Below are 14,145 nucleotides of genomic sequence, written 5' to 3' on the forward strand. Positions count from 1 at the left end.
TGGTTAAGAGAGAATACTTCAAAAATATGTTATTTATTAATTATAACACATCATATTACTAAAAGATAAGATTTGTATATATATGTGAGAGAGTAAAAGATAAGACTTGCATATGTGTGAGAGAGAAAGAGAGAGTGTATTATTTAATTAAAATTATTTTTTTTAATATTTTGTTTGAATTTTAATATTGACTTATATTATATATTATTTTGGTCTCAAATATAAAAAGAAAAAAATATTTTTTTCTTAATTTCAAATATAAAAAAGTGTAACTAACATTATTTCATTTATTATTATTATATTTAAAATATTTTTCATTTAATTAAGATTTTAGTTGCAATAATTTTTTTATTCTTAGTATTAAGTTTCAATAAAGAATAAATTGGAGAAAAACTCAATTCTTAACTAAGATTGATGTAATTAATTATTATTAACTAATTTTCTTAATGATAATAAATTGTTTTTTTCCTCATATTTGAGGTTGGAGGGAGTAAGTCATTAAGATGAAAATTTAATTTTACCTAAATTTTGTCTCATATAATTAAGGTAAATCTTTCATACATATGGACATGCATATAAGATATTTGACCACATACTTAATGCACACCTTATTCAGTGAATCATATCATGCTATTAAAAGGAAAGACTCAAATATATATGTATGTGTGTTATTATTTAATTAAAATTTTACTTTAATAATCTATGTTTATTTTTATTATATAAGTCATCAAGGAAAAAAATTCAATTTAAATTGAAGAATATCGTTAACATATGATATACCTATTTTTAACCAATATAATTAAGGTGAGAATATATGTTGACCAACTATGAGGAAGTCTTTAGTTTGGTCTCTAATATATATTTTCGTTGACCCAAGTTTATAATGAATAAATTTATGATTTTAAATAAAATATTTAATTTAGAAAATTAAGTTTTAAGTCATTAATTTTTTTTATCTTTATTAATATTTAGTGGTCCATGTATATGACTTAATTTTTTTTAAATAATATTTTTTTTTTCTTAGATTAGAGATTATGGGTATCTTTCAACCCATTAGGTCATAGACTAATTTTTCTCGCGATGTGTGATGATCGCTAATCCAATAAAATTTTACATAAAAAAAATTATACATACCTTTTTTCACTAAATAAATAATTCTTAATCATGTGAGTAAAATGACACCTTATACTATTACTTCAATCCTTTATGTTACAAGGTATTGAATTTTAGTTTCATAAATAAAAAACAAATATTTAAAACATCAGTCTCATTTAATGGTTGCATTAGTTCCATTTGCATTAATACAAATTATAGTGACAAGTTTGTTAACCTTTGGTCCGGATATATGTTTTTATAAAATTTAGTTTCTCAGATAAATATGTCAACAAACATTAATGCAAAAACTAAAACAAGTAACTTTTGGTGGATTTAATTGTGTGAAAGAGAAAAAATATAATTAAAAAAATATTTGAATTAAACATAAAAAAAATGTGAGATTCACGTATAATTTTGAATTTTTTTCTTTTATTTGTTTACAATCAAACATACATTTATATTTTACAGATAAAATTATAAAAATATACACTTAAATAAACATCTTGTGACTTTCCCAAAGTAAATGGTGGGTTATTATTATTTTTTTAGTTTGATTTTCTATTTTTTTTTTATAAATATTAATTATTCTCTATATTTTATTGTTACTACTGGGTGAAAAAGAACATCCAGATGTACACACCTGACAAAGACAATAACCTACACACCTCTCTCTCTGACCACACATTTAATTCACTTCACTTACTTTACTAACTTTCATCTCGCGCATTCGGCATCAATCAAACAAACCAAACCATCTCGTGTCGCAATCAAACCCGTATCCCACGGTGATAAAGCGCGCATCTCGCGATGGCACGCACCGTAATATTCCCCAAACTCCAGGGTCAAACATAATGGGACCCCCTTCCCAGAAACTTTGTCGTTACCGGTGGGATCTCCACCCAGTAAAAGTCGCTTTCTCAGAAGCTATACACGCCTTTCCCCTACCATCTCCACCCTCCGATCCTCCATGTCATCATCTCCACGAAGCTAACACCAACATCCAACCGTTAAAATCATAGACTCGCTCCAGGTCGCAGCAGCACGGGACAATTACCCTCGTTCTGGAGCTGAAGGACAGCTGTTAGCTCGAGATTCCGAGCCGATTGTTTAGACAAAACCGAAGCCGGCTTAGTGGGCCCCGCAATTAACTGCACTTGTAATATAAGCGCTCCCACTTTCCAGATAGCTTATCTCGTTAGATTGATAATTGCATTAGCTTATCACCTCCACTATCTGTCGCCTCCTATATAAAAAACGCCCTATTTCTGCAAGTTCAAATGACCTCTTTCTCTCTCTATATATATTTTCGAGTTTCTAGAGAGAGAGCGAGTAGATTAGTCCATTTCCGCGAGGAGAGAGAAAGTGCAAGAATCGGAAGAGAGAGAGAGCGTTTGTTTAGTTTGTGATGTGGTAGCTTTGAAGGTTAGAGTTTCTCCCTTTCATGTCTCCGAATCTCTGGCTTTTTTCAATTTTTATTTTTTTTTGTAATAAAAAATTTATGCTCTTTTTTTAGGGTGAAACTTTAGGTTCATGCATCTTAGATTAGAGTTGCTTTGTCGATCGTGTGGGATGTTAGATAGAGTCAAATCGTTTTCGTTTGGCCACCGAAACCGCATCGTTTTTTTTCTTTCTTTTCTTTCTTCTTAGGTTAATTTTGGAAATACGGAGGAGGGTTTTCTTCCATAAATAAATGCTTCTGGTTAGATGATTTCATTGACGGTGCGGATTTCGATTATTAGTATTTTTATTTTTATTTTTTTGTGGCTGACCCTAGCTGATTTTTTATTTTTATTTATTTTCTGTTTTTTTTTTTTGTTTTTGCAGATCTAGTTCACTGTTGCTCATTTTAGTGTGTATCTAATCGAAGACGAGGGAGGGGTTCGGATGTCGTCTCTCAGTAGGGAATTGGTGTTCTTGATCTTGCAGTTTCTCGATGAGGAAAAGTTCAAGGAGACTGTGCACAAGTGGGGCTAGTTTGTTATTTTGTTAGGTTATTTTTGGTGTGTTTTTTGTATTTTTATACCACATTCATTAATTAACTTGTTTTATTTTTGTTAAAAATAATAATAGGCTTGAGCAGGAGTCAGGGTTTTTCTTTAACATGAAATATTTTGAGGATGAAGTGCACAATGGCAATTGGGATGAGGTGGAGAAATACCTCTCTGGTTTCACAAAGGTGGATGATAACAGGTATTCTATGAAGATATTTTTTGAGATAAGGAAGCAGAAGTATCTGGAGGCTTTAGATAAGTAAGCTCATAACGAGTTCACATTTAGATTCTGTTGTTGACTCTCTCTCTTTCTCTGCATTCTAGTTCTAGGCTTCTACTACTAGCTGACAAGTTTAGTTGAACTGTTTTAAATTTTCGTAGGCATGACCGGTCCAAGGCTGTAGAAATATTAGTGAAGGATTTGAAAGTGTTTGCTACATTTAACGAAGAATTGTTCAAGGAAATCACGCAGCTTCTGACATTGGAAAATTTTAGGTACCAGTCCTAATATTTACTCCCGTTTTCAGTTTAGAAGTTATGTAAGATGCAGCTATTAGCTAATGAGTTAATGTTGAAATAGGGAAAATGAACAATTGTCAAAGTATGGTGATACAAAGTCTGCACGAGCAATCATGTTGGTTGAGCTCAAAAAGCTCATTGAAGCAAATCCCTTATTTCGTGACAAACTGCAATTTCCCAACCTTAAAAACTCAAGGTTACGGACTCTCATCAATCAAAGGTAATGTCCAAGCATACTTATTTCTCGATATTTGTGCTTTGAATATGAAATAACTTTCTGCTACTCAAATTCAATCATTTAGTATCTTTATTTACAATTGATAGAGATCATCTGCCATATTTGGATTTCTGTGTTTCTTGGTTTATGAATGCAATGTTACTGTTGTTAAATCATTCAGAATTTCCATTTATACGTAACAATTTTTTTTAACCAATAGTAGGATGGGATAACATTAGTTTCATCAATCTGTATCTGTAATTTTGTATCCAGTGCAATGTGCTGCAATATTTGACTGTGCATTATCTGCTTTTGTGCGTCTTTGCTGTTAAATTATATATCATTGTTATGCCAGTTGTGGTGCTAGGTTTTGCATTGAAGATACTCTTCTGTCAATTTGATTAAATTATATTCTATTAACAAAGAATACTTTTATTTTCTTTAAAAAAATTACAGCCTGAATTGGCAGCATCAACTTTGCAAGAATCCACGGCCAAATCCCGACATAAAAACTCTTTTTGTGGATCACTCATGTGGGCAACCAAATGGTGCTCGAGCTCCTTCACCTGCTAATAACCCGCTACTAGGTGCCTTACCAAAGGCTGGAGGATTTCCTCCACTTGGTGCACATGGGGTGGGCTCCTGAACTGATTATCTACCTTCTTTCAATATCATGAGCATCATTTTATATGTCTGTTATGTTTTTGGTTCTTATTTTTGTGCTGGACCTTGCTGCACTTCTTGTTTACAGCCTTTTCAGCCTACTCCAGCACCAGTGCCAACACCCCTGGCTGGTTGGATGTCAAATCCTACCACTGTAGCACATGCTGCAGTTTCTGGAGGTGGAGCTATAGGTCTTGGTGCTCCATCTATGCCTGGTATAATTCACCAATTCTTTAGGTGCAGTCATAATGTGATCATCAAAATTTATCTTTGACTTTTAACATGTTTCATTGCCTTGTTAAGCTGCTTTGAAGCATCCTAGGACCCCCCCAACTAATCCTTCTGTTGACTATCCATCTGGAGACTCAGATCATGTTGCTAAGAGAACAAGGCCAATGGGAATATCAGATGAGGTAATCTGTCTTTGCTTATGGACATACCATTAGCAGTTCATTGGTAGGCCTCGGTGGCAAAACCAATGAATTGCTTATGGTATAACACTATAGTGTAACTGTGAGTTTTAACCTCGTGCTTTCTGCTATTCTTCACTTTATGCAGGTGAATCTTCCTGTCAATGTGTTGTCAGCAACATTCCCTGGTCATGGTCAACATAGTCAAGCTTTTAATGCACCTGATGACATACCTAAGACTGTCGTACGAACTCTTAATCAGGGTTCATCTCCTATGAGCATGGACTTTCATCCAATTCAACAATCTTTGCTTCTTGGTCTGCTGCTCTTCTAAAGGCTTTTTAATAACATTGATTTGTTTTTCAGTTGCATGTTTTTGCTATCAAGTTTCAATTTGACTTTTATTTGATGCAATATGTCAGTTGGTACAAATGTGGGGGACATTGCTTTGTGGGAGGTGGGTTCTAGGGAGCGGTTGGTCTCAAGGAATTTCAAAGTTTGGGATCTTAGTGCATGTTCAATGCCATTTCAGGTTTTCTCTTTACCTTAATGTATGAATGTTCTTTATAGGAATTTGTGCTGAACTGTGAGAGTTGTAATGTTGTCATGACTGAAGAAAACTAATTATGATCAATTCAGGCGGCTCTTGTCAAAGATCCGGGTGTTTCTGTGAATCGTGTGATTTGGAGTCCTGATGGTGCTTTGTTTGGTAAGTTGAGAATTTTTTAATTCTTCAATGTTTAAATGATATGATATAATATACCTTGAGAAGTCAACTGAAGCAATCGGTAACGTCTTTGAGTTTGTTCAATGGACAGGAGTTGCTTACTCAAGGCACATTGTTCAGATATACTCTTACCATGGTGGGGATGAAATACGACAGCACCTGGAGGTACACCCATGCATACATATACATGATACATATACATATGTGCATTATTGTATTTGTTTACTTATGAACCTATTTTCTAGATTGATGCTCATGTTGGTGGAGTAAATGATCTAGCATTTTCCCATCCAAATAAGCAACTATGTGTGATAACTTGTGGTGATGATAAAACCATTAAGGTAAGTTTTCAGAACATGAGCTTGGTTTGCTGAAGTGGAGGAGCTGAATATATTGCTAACTAAATTATGAAATTTAAGGTATGGGATGCTGCTTCGGGTGCAAAGCAGTATACTTTTGAAGGTCACGAGGCTCCTGTTTATTCTGTCTGCCCACATTATAAAGAAAACATTCAGGTACAAATTGACTTCTTTACTTGTTAGTTGAAATTGTAGGCATGTTTCCTTCAGCTGCATTAATATATACGAATATAATCCCCCCCCCCCTCCCAAAGTTTCCTTTGCCATTTTTTCTGGTTGGTTTTCTTACTGATGCTCATTGTCTTTGTGATGTTGTAGTTCATCTTTTCAACAGCGTTAGATGGGAAAATAAAAGCATGGTTGTATGACAATTTGGGATCTCGTGTTGATTATGAAGCTCCTGGTCGTTGGTGCACAACCATGGCTTATAGTGCTGATGGTACAAGGTATATATATTCTCAACCATGGCTCTTTGTATTGTTTTGAATCTTGCTGTGCAGTTAAACTATACTTTCTTTTCATTACCAATGTATAAATTTTTTTGGTTATGACTATACTACAGGCTCTTTTCCTGTGGGACAAGCAAAGATGGGGAATCATCCATTGTTGAGTGGAATGAAAGTGAAGGAGCTGTTAAAAGGACTTACCAAGGATTTCGTAAGCGATCTTTGGGTGTCGTGCAATTTGATACTACCAAAAATCGATTTTTGGCTGCTGGTGATGATTTCTCCATCAAATTCTGGGATATGGATAATGTTCAGCTTTTGACAACTGTTGATGCTGATGGGGGTCTCCCTGTAAGTTAATTATTTTATTGTTGGAGAGCTATACTCTAGAAATAGTAGTTGCTTGCTAATTGTTGCCTGATCTTAAACTTTAGGCAAGCCCGCGTATTCGCTTCAACAAGGATGGAACTCTTTTAGCTGTCTCTGCAAATGAGAATGGAATTAAAATTTTAGCCAATGGGGATGGTATTCGCTTGTCGCGCACACTAGAGAATTCTTTATATGATGCATCAAGAGCATCTGAAGCCTTGACAAAGGTAGACTTATAAATATAATACTGTCCTCCCTTCTTATTTATAAAACCTAATCTAACATAATGTTTGTGGCAGCCTATAATTAATCCAATTTCTGCTGCTGCCGCTGCTGCAACCAGTGCTGCACTGGCAGAGAGGGCTTCATCTGTAGTAGCTATTGCTGGAATGGTTCGTGATCTTGTCCTTGTATCAGTGGGACTTGTCATTTATTTGCATGTTACTTGTACCGTTCTTTTTAATGTTTATTTTATTGCTCAACATGTAACTCTTGTTAAATAACATAATTTATTCTTCCTTTATTCGGTAATAGGAATGGTTGTACTTATTATGGTGATTATTATTTATTAATATTTAACTATATGTCTATTTCATCTTGTTAGAATGGGGATACCCGAAACTTGGGTGATGTTAAACCTAGAATAAGTGAAGAATCTAATGACAAGTCAAAGATATGGAAGCTCACTGAAATCAACGAACAATCTCAATGTAGATCCTTGAAGCTACCGGAGAATGTAAGAGTAACCAAGGTATGTTATTTACTTCAAATGTATTGTATACCCTCCCATAGAAATTTTATCAACGAACTCTGATTGCAACTTTACAAAAGTTTCTGTGGTTAGATGTAGTGTTATCTCAAACCCTTGTAGTCCATAGTGATGATTTCCACTATAATTACCAAGGAAAAGGCTCCTTTGAAGTGAGTCTATCAACTCTTAATTTAATCTAAAGTGCTACTGGATCTTAATCACTAGATGGTTGGATACATCCTTACTTGCTTACTTTGAAGCAGCCTTTTCCTATTATCTGGTAACACTAGTCTCTTACGGACTTAGCTTTATGCACCTAAGGAGAATTGGGGGTTTCTTGCTTCTATTTACTTCAGTTTGTGTTTCCATTTATATTTAGATTTAGATAGAACCTGTTTTGTGTGTCTTGATGCATAAATGTGGGAGATGAAGTAGTCGAGCATTCGATTAGCATACTGTTTTTTCATGTAATTTTTGTCTCATCTGTGCTGATAATTGAAGTAATTATTGGACACCTTCATTCTTGCAAGGTTTCTCTGGTTCACTTCTCTCCATGACTGAAATTGTTGTGATGTTTTATTTTGACAGATATCAAGGTTGATATATACAAATTCAGGTAATGCTATTCTGGCATTAGCATCAAATGCCATTCACCTACTCTGGAAATGGCAGCGAAATGAGCGTAACTCATCTGGCAAGGTGTGAGAACATGTTAAGTTACTTCTGCAGATTACTTTTCTCTATTCAGAAATTGGCAATCAGAATTATACTCTCTTTTGATGTTGATATTTCATCCTGTAGGCCACTGCTACCTTGCAGCCTCAGTTGTGGCAACCATCGAGTGGCATCCTGATGACAAATGACATTGCTGATAGCAATCCTGAGGATGCTGTACCCTGCTTTGCGTTGTCCAAAAATGACTCATATGTAATGTCTGCATCAGGAGGGAAGATATCTCTGTTTAATATGATGACTTTTAAGGTAACCTATGAGCCTAATCATTACTAAAGACTAATATGTTTTGGAATTATGCCAATTAACCAATTTCAATCTTCTTGGCTAAGTGCAGACTATGACAACTTTCATGCCTCCACCACCTGCGGCAACCTTTCTTGCTTTCCATCCTCAGGATAACAATATTATTGCTATAGGCATGGATGATTCCTCTATTCAAATATATAATGTCCGTGTTGATGAGGTAACAGAGCTGTCTGCCTGTAAACAGTTTGTACTTATGATTTGAGATTTTTTGATGTTAATGCAAAGTTCTTTTGCAGGTTAAAAGTAAACTCAAAGGCCATAATAAAAGAATTACTGGTCTTGCTTTCTCTCATGTATTGAATGTATTAGTTTCATCTGGAGCAGATGCTCAGGTAATGATGGCTTAGTACAATACATCTGGCATTTCTATGATTAAATTGCACTAAAATAACTTCTAGTTTTGAATCTTTTAACTGTTTTTTTATCAAGTATTGTGCAGTATATAATATGGCAATGCAGTGACGATATGGATAGTTACTTTTGTGCCCTTTTTATTAATGCAGATTTGTGTCTGGAATACTGATGGATGGGAAAAGCAGAAGTCTAGATTCTTGCAGCTTCCTTCTGGGAGAACACCACCGGCACAGTCAGATACCCGTGTACAGTTTCATCAAGATCAAATACAGTTCTTGGTTGTACATGAAACTCAGCTCGCCATTTATGAAGCAACAAAACTAGAAGGTCTAAAGCAGGTAAGCCTCAGTTCATTGTGTTGTGTAAATAATTTCATTTATAATTTTTTTATCGGATACCAATGACATCAATTGTAGTGGTTCCCGCGAGACTCATCTGCACCAATATCCTATGCAACTTTCTCATGTGATAGCCAGCTGGTATATGCCAGCTTTTTAGACGCAACAATCTGTGTATTTAGTGCTTCAAACCTCAGATTACGTTGTCGGATCAATCCTTCTTCATATCTTCCTGCAAGTGTCAGGTAACCTTTTTGTTTAAGAATTAGTTGTCTGATTGTGTCAGCTGACATGGGGAAGAGAATTCTATGAATTTGAAGAAAAATATCTAACATGCTTTAGTTTCTATACTGCTTCTAAATCGAGAGTCAATCTAAAACTGAATCTAATTGTACCATTGCCTATAATTTAGTCATTTTTTAAAGTTACCCTGGATTATTCCAAATTTAGAATTTGCTCATAATCTTTCTTGTACTTTTTGTTGAATACTAACATTATCTTCATGCAACAGTTCCAACACACAACCACTTGTAATCGCTGCACACCCTCAAGAACCAAATCAGTTTGCTGTCGGACTGTCTGATGGTGGAGTTCATGTTTTTGAACCCCTTGAATCTGAAGGCAAGTGGGGTGTGCCTCCCCCGATTGAGAATGGGTCAGCAAGCAATGTGGCAGCTGCTTCAGTTGGACCTTCTCCAGATCAAGCTCAAAGATGATCCATGTCAGCCGAAGACAAGTTTCTTTTACATACTTGGCTTGCTGGCCATTTTAAGAACTAAATTTGTACTTAAGTTAATGCAGGGCACTCTCCAATTCAGTTGATCCAGCTAAGTTAAATCCATCAATCGTACATGCCAAAAGTTTGGAGCAACTTCTTTGGTTGAAGACCAAAATCACATTGTAATTTGCCAATAGATGTGAAAAATTCTTTTAAAGTTTAATGCTAAGATGATGTACAAGTCCTTTTGAGTACTTTCAAGTTGTTTTTGGCTATCTAATTAGATTGGTTGATCCTAACTTGTTGCCTTTTGTGAGTTCCATTTCAGCCTTACTGTACTATTCTTATCTGCATCTTCATGTTTCCCATATTTTCTATATAATTTTTGAAAAACAAATCGTCAATTTGGTTCCTAAAGTATAGTTCCCTCCTTAATAGTCCTTACCTTGGCATGATATTTTAGTTAATTTTTAGGTTTTTTATGAGCTAAAAAGCTTGTTTGATCTTATATGTTTGACAAAATTAGTTGAGAAATTAGTTGAATGTTGAAGAGTTTGTTAGAAGTTTAAAAGGTAGTTGGTAACTAAAATTTGTTGAACTAGCTTATTGAATTATAAGTATTTTATAAAATTATTTTTTAAAGTAGTTGAAAATGATAAAAATAGATATATTTAAATGATTTCTTTATATCAAATTTAATTCAATTTTATTGATACAAATATATATTTTGAATCCGTGTGTAATTTTATTTATATAACAATTATTTTTATTATATTGTTCAATTTTAATTATTATATATATATATTATGTTAATCTTATACAATTGTCAAATATTTTTAATTAAGTTTGAAATTAATCTTACATAAATTATATTGTTCAAGTTCAATTTTAATTATTATATATTCTACAATTAATCTTAATCATTCTTAAAATATTTTCAATCAAGTTTCAAATGAAAATAACACATTTAAGTGGAGACATTATTGCTAATTCATGGGAAGCTTAATCAATTCTGGTAGGAGTATCATGTCATATATTTACTCCAGATTTATAGGATTTTTGAATACGTTTATAGCTTGAGATGGTGAAACACGAAAGAACATGTATCCCACTATATTGAAAATTTTAAATTTGTAATCAAAATTTGATTTCCCACCAGATTAAAATTTAAAGTAAAAGATTGGCGGTTTAGTATTTTAAAAAATGCATAAGGTATCCATAAATAAAAATCTGTAAATCAATATTGTTAACTGAAAGTGAAACCCACCTACTGTATGAACCAAATTTGAAATATTTTGCTTGGAGTAAGATATGTCAATTGGTATTGATTTAAACGTCACCCCCCACCCCCCAAATTCATACAATGAGGATAAGAACAACCATTGGATGAACCAGTTTTGTATCTTGATCATGTGGATTCAGAAAATGATAACAATGTAGAATCAGAAACAATCACTGATATTGTAGGTATTCCATTTATAAACCTTATTTATTCTCTTTCATTATACTTACGTTTTGAGTTTTTTTAACTTTTTTTTGTATCAATTGTATATGAATAGAACAAATGAGTGAAGAGGGTTTGGAAAACATTCAAGTAGAATAAGAAATAAGTGATGACGGGCTCAAAAAATAACATCAAAGTAGAATTTGAAACAAGTGAAGGGCATTCAGAATATAGCATAGAAGAGTCTAAAACAATTGCAAATATAACAGGTACTCCATTTATACATCTTGTTCATTCTTCTTTACTATACTTGTTTTGTTCTGAATTTGTTTATTTATGTTTAACAGAGCAAATAAGCGATGCATCAACTCATGAAAATTGCAAGCATCATAAGTTCTTCAACAATGAGAAACGTGTATCAATATGTCGTGTTTTTTTGCAATCCACACATCATGGAAGATTGAAAAAAGGCACAACAGTAATGGTGACTTCATTATACTCGGTGTCAACTAGGGTAGTTCTTGGCAACAAGTAAGGCAAGAAGGAAAAGTGTTTCATAAAAAGATCAAGAATTATGGACGCAAGAGAATTCTGTTTGACTTTGCTCGCTTTCGTGAGATTCCATTATCAAGCGGACTTGCATTTGATCATTAGCATGTGCAATGAGCATAAACAAGACATCACTTATTAGACTTAAAAAGGATGGAGCCATACATCGTCACTCAAGTGCCGTTAAGCCATTTTTGAAAAAAGAAAACAAATTGGCGCAATTGAAGTTTTACTTGTCAATGTTTGAAATAACTAGCATTCCTCACGATCCAACTTTTAAAACTATGCATAACATAGTTTATATTGATGAAAAGTGGTTCTACATATCTACGAAATTTGTCTAGCATTATATTTTGCATGATGAGAAAGAGTCATATCGGACTTGTAAGAACAACAATTATATTACAAAGGTAATGTTTCTAACTGCTCAAGCATGCCCAAGATTTGATGCCCAAGGGAATGAAATATTTTCTGGAAAAATTGGCATATTTCCATTTGTGATTAAAGAACCAACAAAAATCGAGCTGCAGGTACATTACAAACAAAATCTGTCACTTCAGTTAAAAAGAAGTTGGTTAGAGAATTTCTCATTGAAAAAGTTTTAACAGCCATCAAAGCAAAATGACCAACAGATGAGTTACAAGATGTAATTTACATTTAACAAGATGAGGTATATCATGATCGATATGGAAATGGATTGAGTAATCCCTTCCTTTATACAAGAAAAAACATTTCTAATTTGTATGTTCTAATCATTGATCCTGAAAATTTCTACAATAAGATTAGGTAGGTCACTCGCATAGTTTTGGGGAATCCTTTTTTTCATTTAAGGGGGTTAAAAAGAAGGGAAAAAGAAAATTTAGCTAAAAAACTTTAAATTAAAATTTGATAAGTGAATCATTTTGTCAGTCAATCATTCATTGAATGATAAATCACTACAAGTGATGGAGATATGCGATTTAAATAACGAAAAATCAAATATTTTAAAATTGTATCTAAAATGACTGGAAAAGTGGAAACAAGACCAGATATAATTTGATCATTTTGAGCAAATCCAAAATCTTTATAGACGAAACCAATGACTAGTTCCCATCCATGGGTTGAATGGAATCCTATACATAAATCAGTTAATAGAAGAATAGAAAAAGCTTTTATTGTGTCACTTAAATTATATATAAATTCTTGAACCAAAGAGTTAATAAGAACAAGTTCTTGATTACCAAGAATAGAATAACCGCTTAGAATAAAGAAACAAATTGTATTTGTCGAGAAGTGCAAAATCGTATTCATATGATCTCGTTGTGCGTTTTGATTAATTGGATTGTTTCTTTATAGATTCCAGTACGCAGGTTTTGTAGATGTGTTTCCGGACATTCCTTTAACATGTCATCTAAGAAAAATAGTTCTTCAAATTCTATGAATTTTTTTAGAATACTCTTTTCTTTAATATCATTCAAGAAAATTTCGGATTGCCTAGTATTCCACCAATCAATAAACCAAGATTCGAGACTTTTCTTAAATGTGAAAGAGATACACCAGGGCAAAAAGACTATAGATGTAAGATATAGAAAAGGAATGAATGTTTTCTTTTTTGTCTTTATTTAATGAACTCAACTTCGTCTCATTCATCAACTTTATATGATAATAACCTTTCTATCAAGTATAAGTTCTATTACAAGTCATAGAGCTTATAGATAAATATATATTTTATTCTATCATTTTTTACTTGCAGTTCGTGCATTTTATTAAAAATTTGTAAATTATGGTTTAACATTTTATCTCCTCATTAAAAAGAATAATCCAAAATCAAATACACTAAAAGCATTTAGTAAGGACAAGTAAGTAAAAATAAATAAATGTGTCATGAAATGTATAGAATGTCTTATAAAAAGGATAAACAAAATCTTCTAGAAGGTGCCTTATAATAAGGACTAGAGAAAGTATAAAAAATTAAAAACTAACATTTTAAGTTAATGTGGAGCATCCTTCAATTCACTTGATCCAACTAAGTTAAATTCTTCCATCACTTTGTGCACAAAATCACACCACATTTGTAATATGAATATTTCTTTTTAAGTTTAATACTAAAGATGATGTACAAGTTCTTTTGAGTACTTTCAAGCTAGCTGCTTCTGACTATTTAATTTTTTGGAA

The 14,145-nt window shown here is 33.1% G+C and overlaps 1 protein-coding gene across 2 annotated transcripts; it reads left to right on the forward strand.

Annotated features, from left to right (window-relative positions):
- The first annotated feature begins 2,368 nt into the window (after positions 1-2,368).
- Positions 2,369-10,318, forward strand: LOC114418084 (protein TOPLESS-like). Of its 2 annotated transcripts, XM_028383245.1 has the most exons (27): positions 2,381-2,517; positions 2,743-2,814; positions 2,920-3,059; positions 3,166-3,345; positions 3,468-3,581; positions 3,667-3,825; positions 4,279-4,456; positions 4,574-4,700; positions 4,789-4,898; positions 5,044-5,212; positions 5,318-5,427; positions 5,535-5,604; positions 5,714-5,787; positions 5,868-5,963; positions 6,042-6,137; positions 6,300-6,427; positions 6,544-6,778; positions 6,862-7,023; positions 7,096-7,188; positions 7,401-7,547; positions 8,136-8,246; positions 8,349-8,528; positions 8,617-8,745; positions 8,825-8,920; positions 9,092-9,280; positions 9,359-9,525; positions 9,792-10,318. In XM_028383245.1, exons 3-27 carry the CDS (start codon positions 2,980-2,982, stop codon positions 9,994-9,996), a joined length of 3,405 nt encoding a protein of 1,134 aa, XP_028239046.1. In that variant the 5' UTR covers positions 2,381-2,517; positions 2,743-2,814; positions 2,920-2,979; the 3' UTR covers positions 9,997-10,318. The 2 variants fall into 2 exon arrangements, with proteins under 2 accessions (XP_028239044.1, XP_028239046.1); XM_028383243.1 differs by lacking the exon at positions 2,743-2,814 and having other exon boundaries at positions 2,369-2,517.
- The last annotated feature ends 3,827 nt before the right edge of the window (positions 10,319-14,145 follow it).

Source organism: Glycine soja, chromosome 7 (assembly GCF_004193775.1).
Source record: "Glycine soja cultivar W05 chromosome 7, ASM419377v2, whole genome shotgun sequence".
NCBI classification, from domain to species: Eukaryota; Viridiplantae; Streptophyta; class Magnoliopsida; order Fabales; family Fabaceae; genus Glycine; species Glycine soja.